The following is a 19527-nucleotide window of genomic DNA, read 5'->3' as shown; positions in this document are numbered from 1 at the left end:
TAGGGAATTAGGGTCGAATCCACAGGGAAACAAGTCTTTCTATTCCTAAATTATTAATCTAATCTAAATTATTAAGTAACCAAAATATTGTTGTGAAAAGAATTATACTAAGGAGATTAAGAATAGGGAAAATCAATAATAAAAGGCCTAGGGTCACAGGTTCACCAATAATTAACATTTCGGGATAAAACATAACAATCAACAATTAACATTGCACAGATAACATGATTAACAGGCTCTCGCAAATTATTAATCAACATAGATCTAACAGGCTCTCGCGATTTATTAGATCTAAGTTCCCATTGAAAATAGCCTTTAATATCAAATTAACATCTGCTCGATTCATCAATTCAATATTGCTATACTTTTACAATCAATCACATCGGCTCGATTCATAATCTAATTGTAAAGCGTTAAAACAATTCAATGAGAAATTATCATGCAATATCAACAATCAATAATAACAAATTATCCCTTCATATTAATTATGGATCCCCCAAAACCCTAGAATTAAACTACTCACACATATTAAAATCTAAACTAATCAAAGAAATTAAAGAAGACATGATTAAGATTAAAGCAAAGAAAATAAGTAATAAAAGAGAGAAGAGATAGTACCAAAAGAAGGAAGTATGAATTTGCATAAACCAAGAGTGTCAAGAGAGAAATAAGAGAGAGATAATTCTAAGAGTTTAATTAAGAGGAAAGAGAGAGAAAAGATAATCAACTCGCTTAACAAGAGCGTACTTAAAACCAAAACTAGAAAATCCTAAGCTTAAACAAATTAATCGACGCCTAAACACCTTCCAGAAACACGCGCCCGATCGGGCCCGCCTTTTTGCTCCGTCTTCATAATCTGGGCACTCGCCCGATCGGGCCCGATCTTTCTTGGCCGTGGCTTCCTCTTCTTTGGGCTTTAACTCATACGAGGCCCAATCCTAATACTCATTGGTCCATAGTTCGGACCAATTCCAAGAACCAAGCCCTTAGTCACCAATATGGTCGGTCTTGGGCTACTATCAACGGTCATGAATGTGCTATAAGCTCTAATATCTCGTAGTGGTTGTGAAACCATAGGAATCACCAACAAATTTGGGAAATTCCTACAAAACAAATGTCAAATCTACAAAAAACACTTGAAACCATACATTAGTACTAGAAGTAGCTCCGAAGAGCTCAAAAATACATATAAATGACCATGGGACAGGGGATAAAATAACATATAAAACATGAATATCAGCGCACGCACAAAGGGGCCTGCGCGCGCGCACCCCTATTGTGGTGTTGCGGCATGCACGACTTCTCTTGCTCGCTCGTAGATCCTTGTGCGAAGTTTTGTTCCTAGCGGTCTCGTGCATCCCTATCGTCGGTGCTCTCGTGATGATGCCCGCAAGGAAGGCAGCCCTTGATCTTCAAATATTTGCGCTTTCAAGACCTAGAATCAATGAGGGCGCAACCATAAGAGCACAGCAAATAAAACTTTGAAACTTCACTAACAAAAATTCAAGTAAAAGTAAGAGAGAAAGCAAAATGAATAGAAAATAAACTAAAATAGCTAAATAAGAACAAAAATCATGAAAAACTATAAAAGTGAACGAAAAACCAAAATGATTTATAAAGACGAAAAATAAAATAAAACTAGAAGGATTATATGAAAATAAATCAAGAAATATAGAAAAAGGAATTAAAAGCTACTCTATTGAGCGCCATAAATGACGCTCATCAGTCATCCGGTAGAATGCTCAAGTGGGCAATTGAAATGCAAAGTCTTGAAATAACTTACGAACCAAGAAAGGCAGTAAAGGGTCAGGCGTTTGCCGACTTCATTGTCGAAATGACAAGGCCGGTTGCTCCGGACAATTCTGATCAGGTGTGGAAAGTGTATGTAGACGGGAGCTCTACTATGAACGACTGTGGTGCAGGTATAATATGTCAGTCTCCTGAAGGGGACAAATATGAGTATGCACTACTGTTCAAGTTCCAAGCCTCAAACAACGAGGCAGAGTATGAAGCCCTGCTAGCCGAAATCCGCATGTGTAAGGCGGCAGGGGAACCAAAAATTTAAAGAGCCGGTGGTTTATGGGCTGAAGAATTAATCCATGTCTTATGGGTCATCCGGACAACTGAAAAAGAGGCAACCGGTGAAACCCCATTTCTCATTGTTTACGGTGCTAAAGTCGTCTTGCCCATCGAACATTATGAGCCAACTCTACGAGTCATGCTGTACGATGAAGAAGCAAACTAGGAGGCCATGCGGCTAGCATTGGACTCACTCTCGGAACGCAGGGGCAATGCTGCCTTGCCTCATGAGATCTACCGTCTGAGAATGACCTGTGCCTACAACAAAAGAGTACACAAACGGCCCTTGAAAGTTGGGGACTTTGTGTTACGGAAAATGGAGGCAACCGGTAGGACCAATGAGCATGGAAAGCTAACTCCAAATTGGGAAGGCCCCTACTGGATATATGAGGAAGTAAGAGACGGCACCTACCGCTTGGAAACTCCAGACGGCAGGCGGCTGCCTAAAACTTGGAATGTAGACAACTTGAAAAAGTACTATTTCTAAGACTTGTAAATTTTTGTAAATAAAAAGTCCATCAATGAAAAAGTTGCCTTTTGTTTTCAATACTGTTCTTTAATTTTTATATACATGGGCAACGTTTAAAGCACCGTCTGTGCAATGCACAGATGGTCAACTATCACGCATTAAAATCAAACTAAGTTAAAAACTTAGTGGCTGAATCAATGTCCAAGAGACATGAGGCCAATGGCCGGATGACACCTACTTTATAAATTCGCCTGCTCCAACATGAGTATGGCGTCCGGCGACGCCTATTCGCGTGGAATCGTCGCAGAGAGTATCTCCCATCCGGGTGACACGGTGCTCTACAAACTCCTACAGGAGGCAAAGATTGAATAACCTAATTGGTCAACTCATAGCCGTCTGACCAGGATAATCTAAAGAACGACTAAATTTACAAAACCGGATGTCTAAGGACATTAGCCGGTTGCCGACTGAAGTTCTAACTTAGATTATTTTTGAAATTATGAAAGTCATTCTAATGGGGCAAAAGGACATTGAGCATAATTGGATTGCAAGAACCTCAAGCGGAGAAGAAAAAAGTTCAGTACAACTATTTTACCGCCTGGGCTAACGGTTGTTTTCTTGTATGAGTGGACGGTTGTGTACTTGGTTTGGGGCAATCACTACTGTGATTGATTGACTTGAGAACCTCTCATACTCTTTAAAGTATCAAAAGTTCCCAAGCCAATCGTTCAGCAAGTGCTGAAACCAACCACACAGCCGCCCAAGGGCATGTGCAGCCGGTTTATTATCTACCGCATACTCTCAAAGAGTTAGGCAAAAATTCAAGTAAATATATATATATATATATATATATATATATATATATATATATATATATATGAAAAATTCAAAAGCAAACACAAAAATTGAAACAAATTGAATCAAAGCCGACGCAAAAATTGAAACAAATTGAATCAAAGCCGACTTAGTCGACACTTTCATAAGTAAACCCCGGCCAAATTAGCCGGGAGGAAATGTTAGTTGGATACCATCCGGGGAAAAAGGAAATAAATTGTTGATTCACTACATCTAAATACTCGGCACGCAGGCCGGAAATGCAGACGGCTTTAAGCCAAATTAAAGACAGATCAACTTAATTTTGGGGCGCAACCGGGACCTCCTCTCCTGTCTGTTCAGGCGACGGTTGAGAAGAGTTCACTTGAGCATCTTCTTGTTTCTGCTCTTTCTCACCTCCGCATGCAGCTTGAGCTGGCTCTTCTTCTTCAACCTCCTGGTTGGCCCAAGCATGGAATGTCCCAGGGTCTGGTCTGCCCTCGGCCTTGGCATTAATAACCTCATCAGCATACTAATAAGCCAAGGCCAAGAGACCATACTCCTGCCCCGGGCATAGAGTGTCCCAAGCAAGCTTCATGCGGTCCGTGCAGTCAGAATCATTTTCTTCAACGATCCAGTCCTACTCGGCCTCTAGGGTCACCTTGAAGTTTGCTTGAGCCTGGGCCATTTCATTCTTCAAGCGGTTGACATCCACGCGGAGATCTGTGTTCTCCTTGTCAACCGCCTCAAGCGCCTTAAGGTCCGATTGAGTATTCTTCAGCGCAACCTCAAAGTCAGAGGCCTTTTTCTTAGCAGTCTCCAGCTCAGCTGTCAAGCGCCTGATATTTTCCGCTTGTTTCAGTTCAAATGCTTTAGACTCAAGTTCATTTATTGTATTTGAATAGAGAGCAATGTCTGCGAAGTCTTGCGCAGCTTTATTGGCTCGTTTTACCTCAATATGCTTGCGGTGTCATGGTCTCTTCAACCCATCCACCCTCAGCATAGCCTATGGATACAATTGGAATGTTAAGAACTCAAACGGGGAAATGCTTAATGAAATTTGGTTTGAAATGACATACCTCAGACAGGAGGGCCATGATCCGATCAAGATTGAACGTCTCTTGGAAGGATCGAGGAACGTCTTGCAAGGCAAATGGCACAATGAGTATACAGTTGGCAATAAGCCGCCTCTAGTGGGATATTAAGACAAAATTCAAAGTAAACTAGTCAAACGGTGAATACCTAACCCTTGGCAGCAATTTCCGTCCTTTGCTTCTCCGCCTTGTCCTTGCGGATTTGTGTTGCAGACCTTTTGGGGGTTTTTTCTTCAGAAACCATGTTCCTGCCAGTCTCTGCAAACAAAACGCCAGTTAGTAAATTACAGTACCAAAATTTAAGCACAACATAAGATCACAAACTTAAGAACACATATTTAACCCTAGATTATGCATACAATCAGTACACTGTAGCATGCAAATTAAATTTCAGCAAATTTGACTAAAGCAAGTCAGACAGTACAAAATTTAACAATCTTACATATTCACAGGCAAATCAAACATAAATCAAGGCTAAATTAAGCAATATTTGAGCATAATTCAACCAGACAACAGAATTAAACCACTCAAACGAAATTGCAAAACTTCATCTAAAACCTAGCAATTCTAAGCGAAAAATTCAAAACTTACAACAACAAATAACCACTAACCTTTTAAAATCCACAAAACAAGCCTAAAACTCCAAGGATTTTGCTCCAGACGCGTGACAATTAGGGTTTGAGGAAGAATGAGAATAGGGGAGAGAGAGAAGGAGATGAATGATCAGAAATTTGGAGTAAATGAATACAGTTGGGCTTGGAGGGAGAGTTAATGAGTGGGAGGGTATTTTAGTCAAGTCAAGTGTAACCAAAATCCCTGTCATTTACCCTTACTAAACGTTTGATTAACGTTTTAGTTACTGTAGTAATTAGTTGCCAATTATGAGTGTACCGCTGATAATGAAAATTTAATGAGGTGTACCAAAGATAAAAGCCAAAAGCTGGAGTGCATCAGTGATAATTTCCCTTTTCCATTTTAAAAAGGTAGATAGTAGAATCTAGGGCTGGCAAACAGGTCGGGTCGGGTCGGGTTCAGGTCGACCTGTTTACATAAACAGGTCAGGACCCCCCAACCTGAACCCGACCTGTTTACTTAAACAGGTCAGAAAATCCAACCCGTACCCGACCTGTTTATAAACGGGTTGACCTGAATCCGACCTGCCTTAACTTGATTTTTTTTTTAAAAAAAATAATCTTGTAATTTGCTTAACTTGTAATCTTTTTAAATAAACCATTAAACCAGTAATTTTTTTTTTTAAAATTAACCTGTAACTCTTTTTTTTAAAATAAACTGTAACATTCAACAACATAAAAATATGAAATGCAAATCAAAACTTCAAAGCCACAAGCTTACAACAATAAAAAGTTCCAAAGTTCCAAAATACATCCAAAGTTCCCACACATCTGAAGTGAGCTTTCGTTGGCGCTTGAAATGAATGTCGGGCTTATTCAGCGAGGTGCCATTAGAGTTTTTCTTCTTTGAATCCATTTGATGAGAATCTGTAACTTCATCATCTGATTCGGAATTCGGAAGATCAATGGGTTCAGCAGAATTAGCGCTATCAGCCATCTGTGATTAGGAATTGAAAAAATCAGAATAAAACAGAAATCTGGTGCACATTTGGGTTCATTATAAGAAACCATACATTCTGTTAACTAGACAAACATATACTGTCATACTGGCGTTATGTTCAAAAGAAGATGTATATGAATAGCATGCAAAAACCAAAACAATCAGCATAAGTTCAAGGCATTCAGCAGCAACTAATTGAATGTTCCACAGCATAATAATAAACGCATAATAATATTTTTTTGACATTTTTGACAATTTTTGTTTCCCAAGTATTTAGTCTAGTTCAAGGGCTTTAATATTCACATTGCAGAAGCTGGTAACGCATAATAATAAACGCATAATTGAAGGCTTTAATAACTTCAAAAAGACATGTACAAAACAGAATAGAAATCTAGTGCTGAATGAATAGAATGGAAATCAGAATAGAACAGACATGAACCTATGAATTACTTCACATAAGCACTCATGAACTCATAATTAATTCAGATTAAAAGAAGTAAATTGAAAAAATCAGATTAAAATCGCATACACAAAACGCATAATAATTAATGAACTTAAATCAGATGAAATTGAAGAACTTAAATCGCAAACAATGAAACAAGTAAACGAATAATAACAAAACGAATTTTGAGATGAAATTGAAGAATTTAAACGCATAAAAACAAAGCAAAATTAAGTATTTTGAATAAATTAGCAAGTAAATTACCTTTGATAATGTTGAGATGAAGATTCACGAGCAGATTAGGGTGTAAAATTAGGATTTTTTGATGAAAAAAATGAAAACATGAGGAGAAAAGAGAGGAAACAGGAAAGGTTGGAAAGAGAGAGGAGTGAGAAAGAGAATGAGGGGGAATCGATGTGAATGAGAGATATTAGGGTGTAACATTAAGGTTTTTTGTCATTTGATGATTTGGGCTTGGCCCATATTTAAAAATTAGAGTGTGTAAAATTATGGCTGATAATAGGTTTAGGCGGGTTGGGTTCGGGTTGACCTGACTTGAAACTGACCCGATTACTTAAACAGGTTTAGGCGAGTTGATTTCGGGTTGGGATTTTTAACCTAAACCCGACCTGTTTAACTTCAGGTCGGGTTTGAGTTGACCCAATTATATAAACGGGTTGAAAATCTTTCAAACCCATTTATTTTGGGTTGAGTTCAGGTCTGGTCAGCTTTTGCTAACCCTAGTAGAATCCACTTAATCTACTAATTTTCGAAAAACCACAGAGAGGGAGTAAAAAATTGAACTTGTCATCATCTTAATCTCACTCTGCAACTCCTCTAACGGTCAATCTCCAAAACTTCAACTCACAAAGTCCACTCGAAAAGCATGAATAGTTCTTCGAAACCACTAAACTCCATCCCACCCACAGACTCAGTAGAAATCACAAACGGCCTCACTCTCTCTCCTCGAATCAAACTCCGCCTCACAATCCACCGCGCCGACGCCAGCGTTGCCCCCTTAGACGAATGGAAGCTGAAGCGATCCCTCATCAGCTTCCTCAAATCCTCCTTTTCTATACCCATCACTATCCCTGAAGAAGACCTCATTGTTCGCCGCTTCAAAGACCTCAAGAAGCGTAAGCGCGAAGACGCCGTTGCTGTTGCTTCCCTCTTTATTCGTGATTTAGGGTTTATTGTTTACGCCGCGAAGAAGATCAAGGGTTTTGATGGAGGATTGGAGGAGATATTAGAGAAGAAGTTTCTGGAATGGCGGACTGCTTTGGTGGAGAAGATGGATGGTATGGAGGTTAATTTGGAAGGGGTTAAGTTTAGGGTTAGTGTTAATTTGCCGGTTTCGGATGATTTTGAGAAGATGAAAAAGGAGTCGCTGGAGTTCTATGCTTTTGGACCAGGTTTGTTAATTGATCACTCTTTTTTTTTTTTTTTTTTTTATTTTTATTTTTTAATACATTCGTTTCTTATTATTGCAGCAAAGGGTATTATTTGTGAGTCGTAAAAAAATCATTTGTTTCGATTGACAAGAAATGGAGGTAGAATGTTTATTTGAGTTGAATTGTTTAATTTTAGTGGTTTCAATGCTGAAAATTTGTGTGAAATTGGTGAATAATAAGTGCTCTGTGCTCTGAAGAAAGTTTTTTTTATTTGGTTTATGTTGTATTTTGTCTAGTAAAGGTTGTAATCTCTGAGTAAAGGATTTTGTGTGGGAAATGTTGTTGGATTTACCTAGTAATTTTTCGGCTGCTTGAATTTTGAAAATTGTTAGTAAGTTCCTTGATTGAATGAATAGGGATAGTTTTATTTTGAGTATGCAATGTATGAGTTGTTGATTTTACCTAGTAATTAATGATCATTGCTTTGCCGGAAGAAGAAAAATTTCAGCTGCTTGAATTTAGAAAATTGTTAGTAAGTTCCTTGATTGAATGAATAGGGATAGTTTAATTATGAACTAGTGTGTACCCCGGGCCCCGAGTTGCTAGTTTGTGTACTTCTTATTTTAATTTCACAATTATGTTCGACTATTTGTATAGTTAGTGTGTGTAGAGGTTTGGGCGTTGCCTCGAATGCCACTTTTTTTTTTTACATCATATGTATTATTTATATTCTAATCTTGCGAATAATAAATGAATTATATTTACCTCTAATTTACTTAATAAATGAAAGGAATATATAATAGGAAAATTTAATAGGAATAATCTAACCTTTCACCCATTCTCTTAAAATAATCCAACCTTTCGATTAACCCTAAATAAACTCACCTTTGCATATTATTCTCCCACACCGCCCCCAGTAGGTCACCCAACCCCCTACAACCGGTTACCATGCCACGTGGCACTTTCTTATTGGTTTTTTTTTCCTTTTAAAAACTTATTTATTCAAAAAGAAAAAAAAATATTTAAAAAAACTTTAAAAAATCCTTCAATTAATGACAGCCACCTCCCCTACCTTGACTTCCTACATTATCACCATCATGGGCATCATCCACCAACCACAAACCTGCGGCCACCAGCACAAACCTTCAGCCACCTCACCCACCACATAGCACTACCACCCACACCCACCACGTACCCACACCCATTTTATTTTCCTTTTCTTCTTCGCCCAGACACAACAACCACCGCGGCTCCGCCGCCATAACCACCGTCTACCCAGCCGCCGACTCCATGACCACCCAAGCCCCACCGCCCAGTCAACCCACCACCCCACCGCATACCCTGCTTTGTTTCTCCTCTTCCTCCTTCCCGTATTTCTTTCTCTCTCCCCTGCTTGGCCACCATACCACCACCACCCCGGAATCACCACCCTTGCACCTGCATCCTCTTCGAAACCCCAAACACACCACAGATCACCTCCACCATAACTAATACCCTTACCCATACCACCCTCACCCACCACGTACCCACGCCACCCTAACCCATCATGGATCACCACCACCATCACTAAAACCCCCCACCCATACCACCTTCACCCACCACACAATTAGCCATTTTCCCGCCACCACCACCACCACAAAAAATTCGAACCATGACCCACAAATTAAATCTTCAATTATGATTTTTTTTTTGATCAAATTTAGCCAAGAAAACTCTAGATCTAGAGTTTTCATGGTTAAATTTGACTATCAAAACCTCAAAATAAGAGAGATGGAGAATGAAAAAGGAAGGGGAAGATGGAAGAAGGAAGAAGGAAGAAGGAAGAAGGAGGTAGGAAAGGGAAGAAGGAAGCAGGAAGGAGAAGGAGATTTGAGGTTTTTTTTTCAATTTTTTTTTATGTTAATTAAATATATATGTAATTATTAAAAAAAAAAAGAAAATTTGAAAAATTACCGGTTGAATAAGTCGCTGGCCAAATAGGTTCGATATGGGAGAATAATATGCAAAGGTGAGATTATTCGGGGTTGATCAAATGGTTGGATTATTTTAGGAGAATGGATGAAAGGTTGGATTATTCATGTTAAATTTTCCCATATAATATTATGTGAAACTTGAAACATTATTAATAGTTGGTTTTGATGGTAAAAGTATTATCTGTACATTGGAGATTACGAGTTCGAATCTTGTTCAAAGCATATTTTATTTTGTTAAATGAAGTGGCAACTTACGTAGCACATATACTTTGGTTGATGACATGGCATTGTGACATATCACATATACTTTAAAGAGTGCCACGTGGCACCGTTTCTTTAAAAGGAACGCCTTTTAATAGATAGTATAGATATGCAAGAATGAACACGACTGTCATAAAGTAATGGAGGCCTTGTGCTAATTTTGTTAAATGCACCCAAAAAAAAAAAAAAAAAAATGAAAAGGCACAATTTTATTATTGAATGATTCCAATTATTTTGAGCTAAGCAAGTTACACACAAACCAAATGATGAAAAGAAACTACTGAGGTACCCAAACTGCAAGCAACATGAATTTACTCACATAGAAAATGCACAACTCTCCAAACTCCTATGAAGTATGAAAACTACTTGCTTAGTATTTGAAGCCGCCAACTTTGTTAATTTGTTGATTGATTCCTGTTATGTCAATTTTCAGTTGAAGGGAACTTTTTTTTTTAATTTGTAAATATATTTTCTCGTGTTCTCAAAATTGAAAGTAATAACAATGTTTGAGAAATTTGAAAAAGAAACGGAAAATGGAGATGTTGATTGCTATTTAACTTTTTTGACCTCTTATTAAGAAAAGAACACTGAATCTTCTGGCTTAACTAGGAAAAATAATGCGTATTAATAATATGTATTACATTATATATCCTTTCATTGACTTGAAAGAAAAGTGAACTATGAAGCTGGAATATTTGTTGTTGTAATTATCAATTGGATGAAGCTTCAAGGGTAGTAGCAACGATACACGGAACGCGGGACGATGTGCGCGTTCCACAAACTGGATCGTGTGTCCCGAAACGCTGGACTGACTCGTTCCGGTTCGTGGTGGTTCGCGATCCAGTTCGTCTTTGATGGAGTACCCATTTGTGAGTTTAGGAAGTTAGGAACCTTCTGGTTCTTTCTTGAGTTGCAGCTGTATTTTTTTTGTTTAAAATTTTGAGGTTTAATGGAAGCTTTTAATGGAGGAAGATGAAGAAATATGAAGGCAAGAGGAAGATGACGGCTGACTAGTGACTACATCTCAACCTAATAAAAAAAAATTGTGGACCCTCTTTTTTATCTTTTTTTTTTTTTTCTTAAATTTTTTTTAATTCTTAGTATTCCATGTCTCCACTTAATAATTTAATATTGCACTCAGTTAGTAGAGTACAACTAGTAGAGTGCAGCTGTAACTTTATTTTTTTTTTTTAACAAAGAAAATCTATCAATTTTTCACGTAATAAAAACCCATAGCATCCAAAGTTTTGTTTTTAATTTAACTTTAAACTTTTAATTTCCATTATTTTTTTCTTTTTTCACAGAAATCAGATTATATATATGTATTCAAGGAAATAACCAAATGATCCGGGAACTCTATACCCTACGTACCGCGTTCCCGTTCCCGTACCACGTTCCATAACGTCCTACGTTCCGGGTAATGTTGGGTAGTAGTCTAGGATAGACAATAGTTGATGCTTTGGGGAGTGGTTTATGTATTAGTAATATTGCAATCAATAGAGAGAGTTTTGCAGGAGGAAAGATGATGACTTTGAACTTATGACGTGGCAATATTGACAAAAAGCTCTATATCATGCTATATTATTAAGACAATCTCCAATAATAATAAATTTTAACATATTTAATACTTTCTCCATGTTTTTAGCACCACTTGGGTTGGGTACAAAGATTAAGGAAGGAATTAATAACAAAAATGCCAATGTAGCACAAACAAAGGAAAGAGAATAAAAGTGAGGTAACAAGGGTATATATTTGAGTAAGGGTAATATGTATATTTGGTGTGTGAACACAAACAAAAAAAAAGTGTATGGAGCATACCCAAAATAAAAACGGTGCAATTAACTTGCAACTTCCTGTAAAGGAAAATGGTGCAATTTTTTTTCTTAAAAAATGGAGGAATTATGTACTATTAATTAGGCCCATTAATTTGAGGCCTTCCAAAGGGAAGTTAGTGAGGTATGAGTAAACGCATAATGAGGGGCATGAGGGTCATTACACATAACTGCATATTCTAAATTTAGAGTAGTACCATTGGGTGATCAATAGTATTACTAGGAAATCAAATTGTACATTAAACATTCAATGGTACTATGTATGTATGTAGTGGTACTATATATTCATTCAGTGGTAATAACTACGCGTAGATACTGTAACACTACATAGTAAATGGTATTGTATAAGCTTTAAGTGGTACATTTAAAAGTGTTCTCACTTACCCATCTCTCTCCTACTTTCTCTCACCCCTATGTGCTGTTCAATATTTTAGTATTTGTTATGCATTTGCAAATGCATAACAAACCTGCAATAGTACTTCCTCCATTAATTTTGGGCCCTATGTGCTGTGGGTATTCTTGAACCTGCACACTTTGAAATTACTACAATGCCATCTAAAAGTGTTTTATTTACTGGTTTTTGGGGAACAGTTTTGCTAATTTTGTAGCCTGTTATAGGAGTAAGAATGAGGTTTATAATTCTAATGAAGAAAATGGCAATCCATTGAGAAAAAGTGCTCATTGTAATTCATGGATAAACCATTAGGGTCGATTATTGAAGTTGCATTCCTAACTTTTGTTCAGTGCCACAGTGAAAGTGCAATATTTCACGTTCTAATTTTTTAGACTAGAATTTATTCATCAGTTGCTAATAATTGTAAGTTATGGATGTCAGGGAGTTATTCTAGGGGAGGAAAGAAGGAGCCAGATACTATTATACTGAGAGGTTTGCCGTCACGATGGTTTGCAGAGCCACGTGTGTCATCTAAACCGTCAATGCTAGTTACACATACCATTTTTTCCACCTTTGGGAAAATAAGGTTTGAAGTTAACTTTATTCTGATATTCTACTTGGTTTTTATTTCCGTCATTTGTCTCTTTGTCATGTGTTTGCTTGAAGCTTTTTGTTATTTTGTTAGCTTCATAAATTAGTTACTGAATTTGTCATTGCTCATAGTGACTATAGATTTTAGTATCTTTAGGCACTTAATAATGTATCCCCAACCGAAACCCGTTGATGAGGAAAACCTTTCATTGCCATATGGTTCGGGTAGAGTGTTGTAATAAAGGAGTACTTAATCTCGTTTCTAAATCTATTTCATTTTACTTTTCTAGTCCTTATTTATTTCTTTTTCAAGCCCACCATTTATTAATTCTTCTTAAGCCCAATTTCAAAATTGTCCAAATTGCAAAACAATCCGAATTTGAAACAAACTTCTAGAATTCCTTCGTATTATCTTGGTGTAATGCTTTTATCTGCTACACTAAAAAAGTTGGGCAAAGCTACTGCTTAGTGTTTTAAAAAACTGCTTAGCTACTTAGGTATCTTCCCATTGCCTTTCTTGGCTTTATGTGCTAGACATCAAATTGACTTTCTGTTTTAGTAACAATTTGTAGCTGACAGTTGCCTGCCAAGTTATGTTACTCATCTTGTTTTGCTACGATGATTAGTTGGAGGTCTATGTAAGTCTTATGTCCTATCATTTTTGTAGTGTGGTGCATAATCGAGTGCCACTGTCCCCTTCTTAGTAGGGTCTAATTAAAGACCACACTTGGCAAGGGGAAAACTTTGCTGTTGCTGTTGCATCACATGCATGAAGCTACCTTAGCTACTTTAAAAAAGGTGCATCCTTCACTCCCTTTGTCTTCACTCTTCAAGCTACCCTCTCCCATCCCTGGCAATTATGCTCTTTGTTTACTCATGTAGGTAAAGATCAGGTCAAAAGCAATCTATCATATTCTAGATAGCTCTATCTTGTCTTAACCTATATTTATCAGTTGGCTAATTTTGATGAAGGTCCAACTGGTTCCCATGGGTTACACCTTGTCAACTAATATAACATGGCCCTATTGCCTAGTGTAGCTAGTTCAGACACTCAACTTTTAGGGATTGAGCACAAATCAGTTTAGCTTAACTTACTTTTGTACTAAGGTGGTTAATCCCTTGAGATTAGCTTATCGAGGCCTTAATAAGTTGCTAGAGACTACTCAGTAAGTTACCCTATAGTGAGGGCTTCCCATCCTTGGTCATAATTGACCTAACAATAACTAAGTTCAGCTGACTTAGTTTACGCTCACTGATCAGTGGAATTAGTTGAGCTGTAAGCCAAGTAACTTGGCTTAGGGAATAAGGATAACCTGGCCTGCATTACTAACATTTCTTCTGCTACTTAAGGCTCACTGATCAGTGGAATTAGCTGAGCTACAAGCCAAGCAACTTGGCTCAGGAAATAAAGATAACCTGGCCTGCGTAACTACCATTTCCTCCAAGGCCCAACCCCCCTACTAAAGCTCGTTGTGCGTCCAGTAATTACATTGAGTCTTATTTGGAAGATTTGATATTGCTAAGCTTCTTTGATCATTGTGTTCAATGACTATAATAAGGCTACTTAATTTTGGTCAATCTTGCGACTGAGAGATACATAATTGCGTACAATTTTATTGATCTCCAAGCTAACTGATAATAGGAATCTTAACGTTGCTGAGGACAATGATCCAGGTAAGGATACCGATACAGACGATGAAGATCTAATTTCAGGTTTACAGTGCAAAGTCGTCGTTCAATTTGAGCAACACAAGGAATTTTACAATGCATTGAAAGTTCTATGCAGTCGTTCATTGAAAAAGGTGAAGTTTTAAGCTTTTCTACATCTCTTGCTTGCTTTTCTTCCAATCTGCTTTAAAGATCATGCGTTGAAGTCTATGGTATTATACTGTTATATAGCTGAAGGAATCTTTATGACTGAGCAAATTCTTATTGGACCATTTTTCACGATAGTTGTTAATAATAATGAAAGAGATCCTGCATTTGAGATTTGAAAGCACCATAGGGCTCTTACTTCAACTCCTCAAGGAGTAGGAGACCTATGATCATCCTCCTTTTTGCAAGGGGCTTTTCAATGAGCTATATATACTAATCATATCAGAATATTTTGCAGCTGAACATGATGTATATCCATGACTTTCATATATTTATTGTGAGCTACAATTTTGTTGGTATGGGTTATGAGTAGCAACACTTTTTAAAGGTTTTTTTTGGCTGAGCTTAGAGTTTACATCTATCAAAGACCATTAATGGCCTTGTTCACTTGTTGGGCTTGCTGGGTATTACAAAGCTTCTTGATTCATGGTAACATTCTGATGCATTGATTAGCTATAAAGGACTTCTATTAGGGAGGACAGGAGAACCGAATAGCTAAAAGTAAACCTTCATTATATAATAGGAGTATAGGACTGCACCACAAACAAGCCAAGAGTAGGCATAATCCTTAGGTTCCTTACTGTGATGGGCTTAATGTTTTGTGCTTTTGGATCTAATGCTCACAAGAAGGCAGCAAAGGCCTTCTTTATAGCCAATAGTATTTTGCACGTCATCATTGGGCTAATTTCTAGTTTGAATAGTCAATATGCTGATTTCAATAGAGAAACTTACACCAATCTGATGGCTCTCAATAGTATTTCCAGTTTTGGCCAACATTTTCAGTCAGTAAATTAGTTGTAGCAGTGTAAATGGATGATTGCCTACTCACTGAACACCCTGTCATAAAGTTTGCAGATGCTATTTGTCAAATCTACTAATTCCTTTTCTGGTTGACTCATGGAATTGGAATTCCTATGTAGTTCAAATTTATATGAATTATAATATTATTAACACTGTTTAGAAAGGAGTATTTGGAGGGAAGGGAAAGTGAGGGGGTCTGAAGGATATTGTTTACCTTAGTTGGATAAGATATAGGGTAAGGGAAAGGTAAAGAAAGGAAAGGAAATGGAGGGATTCATTTTGTTTCCCCTTTTGATAAACCAAATCCCTCTATTTTTGGAGGTTTGGAAGGAAAAGGGAATGTCAATCTCTCCTTCCCCTTAGCTCCCTTTTGCTTCCCTCTTTTTTTTTTTTTTTTCCCCCTCCCCTCCCCTTCCCTTAACTATAGTCATCCAAGCATAGTGTAGTGAAATTTCTTAAGCTGTCTAAATGCGAACAGATTAGCACGATGTTTGAATGACAATAGTGAAGGGAAAGGGAGGGGAAGGGAAAGGGAGGGGAGGGGAGGGGAGGAGAAGGTGAATCTCCATTTTTCTTCCAAATCTCTCCAACAATGAAGGGATTTGGTTTATTAAAAGGCGAAGGAAAATGGATCCTTCCAATTCCCTCCCCTTCCCTCCTTGCATTAGCTGTTCAAACAAAGGATGATGCATCTCTCCTTTCCTCGTCTCTTCCTTTCCCTCCATTTTTCTCTATCCAAACATAGTGTAAGTAATTTCCCACACATATTTCTCCTCCCCCCCGTTTTTTTTTGGTGTTATTGATTAACTTTCTTTAATTTGTTGTGATACGGAAATCCTCTGGAATTTATCTTCCTTATATTTCTTTTTTTTTTTTTTTTTTTACTTTTATTATTTTATTTTTTACTAACAAAACAACTCAATGATTTTGCACTTCTTTGTTTTATGTTTTTGAATGCCTAATATATTAAGGAAATCAAAACAATATTAACTTGGTTTTTGTATGTTAATATAATTGCAAGAAATAGATACTCTCCTAAGTAAATATCTGGAGAAACCCAATAGTATATTTTTTATGCTTATGGCAAATCTGGAGAAATCAATCCACCAAGTTTCATAGTTTGAAGATAAACATTTAATGTTCGTCATGGTAAATGCTCCACAACGATAAATCTAGAAGCACTTGAAAAAAAAAAAGGAAGTATGTACTGTTCGTTCCTGAGAGTTTGACTCAGTATATTCTTGTTTATAGGAATATTTGGAAAAAGTAGTGGAAAGTAAGAAAATTGTAGATAAACTAAGAGTTACAAAGTACTAGTGTGGATAGGTGAGAAAAAAAAGGTGGATAAAGTGTCCAAGAGAGTAATTGAAAGGTCTAAGTATAGTGAGGTAAGGGGCCAAGGTGGTATTACGAAGTTGCCAAATAAAGAATAAAGTAAAAGTGAGCCAAACTTTTTGAAACACTCCAAAATTGGAAAGTGAGTCGAATTTTGGAGTGTTGGAGGGATTAATTATATTATGCTTGTGCACCGACTTTCTCAAACACAGCAAGTTGGAGTACTCATGAGATAAAGTAAGGTCATGTGTGTAACTCATGAGATGAGTGTGTCATGTATGTGCTACATGAGAGTCACTTATAAATGGTGGTAAAAGTATGTGTGATATAAAATTAGAGTGCAATAGTTTATTTGATTAATTGTTATGAATATCTTCATATTTATAAAGATGTTGTGTTTATATGTATAATTGGGTTGACTACATATATACAGTTGTCTTCCTCTCCCTTTCACAACCACCAGGACAGCCCTCTACCCTTTCTCCTCTACAAGTAGAGTTTGGATCAGGATGCTAGTTACTGTGGAAAGGGGGAGGTGTGCTGATGGTGATGTAGCCTGGAGGGGGAGGGGGAGAGACCGTGGTGGTGGTAGGGGATGGGGGGGTATTAATGGAAAAAAAGATTAATGGGGGGTAAGGGTGTGATGTGTAAATTGTATGGGTATAGATTAAAACTTAAGTCGGTCAATAATGGGGAAAGTTTGGGTTTGGGTATAATACTTATGCAAAGTTGGTTCATTAGTAGGAATTGATGTATTTATGATTGGTTTGGAAATAATACGTATACTCAGGGATGATTTTAGGTTAAAAGGATTCCTTTAATATTTAACAATTATCCAAGAAAGTCTACTTCCAGTCTCCCTCTTCACTATTGTTAATATTTTATTCAACTAAAAGAGAATTGAAATAGGAATGAGGAGCAGGAATAGACGCTCCAAATTATTCTTGCTATTATTGCTCTTATGATTGAACTCATCATCTTAACCATTATATTATTTGGCACACAACAATTATAACAGAGATTACATTTCAACAAATACTAGTAAATAATAAAAAGTACAATAATTATTTCACTTATAAAAAATATACTAGTATATAATTGTTGAGTCATGGGCTCATGTTGTGGGAAAGGAACTTTGCATAATGTTGATTGAAGTTGAAGGACCCAAATCAGAATTGGGGCTTTTAAATCTATGTTTCCTGAATTAGACTTGGTACTGCTGAAAGTATAATTTTGATTTGAATGGGGCTACAGTTTTTGATAACCATGAATTTCTGATGCTACATGTTATTGCTCCCTTATTTCTAATTTGATACTTTGACTACAATTTGCAGGAAGGATCACGCATGAAGGCTGACTATGAATTAACTTGGGACAAAGAGGGATTTTTTGAAAATGCCAGGCGTCACACACAAGAAGGAAATAGCCGAATCCCGATAGTTGGGGCTGGGCAATACAGAAATGAAAGACGCTCATCCTACAATTCTCGTTACAGTCCAGATGATGCACGTTCAAAAAGATTTAAGGTACAAGTATTTTAATGAATTAATGTAGTTAGCAAATTTATATATCTATATCTTCTGGTTTCAATCATGGTATTTGTTGATCCATGTTGAATGGTTTGCTTTGTTTTCAGGAGTAAGATCTGTTGACAAGTTATTGATTAGATTGAATGTTGAATGGGTGGAAATTGCACAGGCTTACTTAAACAGGACCATTTTGGCCATTGTAAGCCTAGTTCAGACGGTCGTCTCAAGTCATCTATTATGATGACGGGGTTTCTGCTTAAACAACTCAATGATATCCTGGTGCGCAGAACCGCCAGAATGTATTCATCTTTGGATCATACTTCATACATTTTCTTATTATATGCTGATTCTTTGCATCAGTTTTCGGACTTTCTGAAGAGATCTGAAAGTGTACTATTCCTGGTATTACTTCTGCTATGTATTCAACAAATTTCCTAATCTAATGGTATTATTAGGGGTTTTTTTTTATTTTTTATTTTATTTTATTTATTTATTTATTTATTTATTTTTTTTTATAATTATCGTTTTGATTTGTCTGTATCTGAAACATTTGTACTAGTAATTTAAATTTTTTCATATATTATCTAGCAAATGATAATATTACATTATCCATGATCTGATGACATTTGATAGAATTTCAACGATCAAAATTGAGAATAACTCTTGATCACAAATGGTTTCTAACATATAGTCCCTAAGAAAGTTAATGAAAAAGAAAAAAAAAAAACCACCTTTTTCACGCAGAAAAACCATATTGATCATAATAGTTTTTGGTGCATCTTAAGTCATCCATTCCAAAATTGAAGATGCATCTGATTCTGCTAGATATTCAATCCTTTGCTCCACAAAATTGCCATGATATTTCAATAAACATCAGTAAAGTCGAAGCCGAGATTACGATAACAACCAAGTAGTCATGACATCTCTGCTGCCACTTCAACTCCCTTACATTCATGTTAACTTTCTCTACTGGATTCTCCTCCTCTTGTGCTTTTTCTACAGCTTGGATGTTGTTACTCTTCCGTCCAGTATCACTCTTAGCTCTGATAATAACCGGCTTTAGCTTGTTATCCGAG

At 36.9% G+C, this 19527-nt stretch overlaps 2 protein-coding genes across 3 annotated transcripts; one reads left to right on the top strand and one right to left on the bottom strand.

The window, feature by feature from the left end:
* Positions 1-672: 672 nt before the first annotated feature.
* On the bottom strand, positions 673-6899 carry LOC145590630 (uncharacterized). 2 transcript variants are annotated; one of them, XM_081647050.1, is made up of 5 exons: positions 6734-6899; positions 5809-6024; positions 4604-4713; positions 4441-4502; positions 673-1435 (listed from the first exon to the last, which is right to left on the bottom strand). In XM_081647050.1, exons 2-4 carry the CDS (start codon positions 6022-6024, stop codon positions 4466-4468), a joined length of 363 nt encoding a protein of 120 aa, XP_081503176.1. In that variant the 5' UTR covers positions 6734-6899; the 3' UTR covers positions 673-1435; positions 4441-4465. The 2 variants fall into 2 exon arrangements, with proteins under 2 accessions (XP_081503176.1, XP_081503175.1); XM_081647049.1 differs by lacking the exon at positions 673-1435 and adding an exon at positions 3558-4367.
* Positions 6900-7270: 371 nt separating this feature from the next.
* Positions 7271-18948, top strand: LOC145592334 (uncharacterized). Its single transcript, XM_081648776.1, has 5 exons — positions 7271-7881; positions 12762-12906; positions 14554-14713; positions 18257-18448; positions 18559-18948. Exons 1-5 carry the CDS (start codon positions 7356-7358, stop codon positions 18562-18564), a joined length of 1029 nt encoding a protein of 342 aa, XP_081504902.1. The 5' UTR covers positions 7271-7355; the 3' UTR covers positions 18565-18948.
* Positions 18949-19527: the final 579 nt, after the last annotated feature.

This window comes from Chenopodium album, chromosome 18, assembly GCF_948465745.1.
Source record: "Chenopodium album chromosome 18, dcCheAlbu1.1, whole genome shotgun sequence".
Taxonomy (NCBI): Eukaryota; Viridiplantae; Streptophyta; class Magnoliopsida; order Caryophyllales; family Amaranthaceae; genus Chenopodium; species Chenopodium album.
Note: the sequence above shows the minus strand (reverse complement) of the source record. Positions and strands in the feature narration are given on the sequence as shown.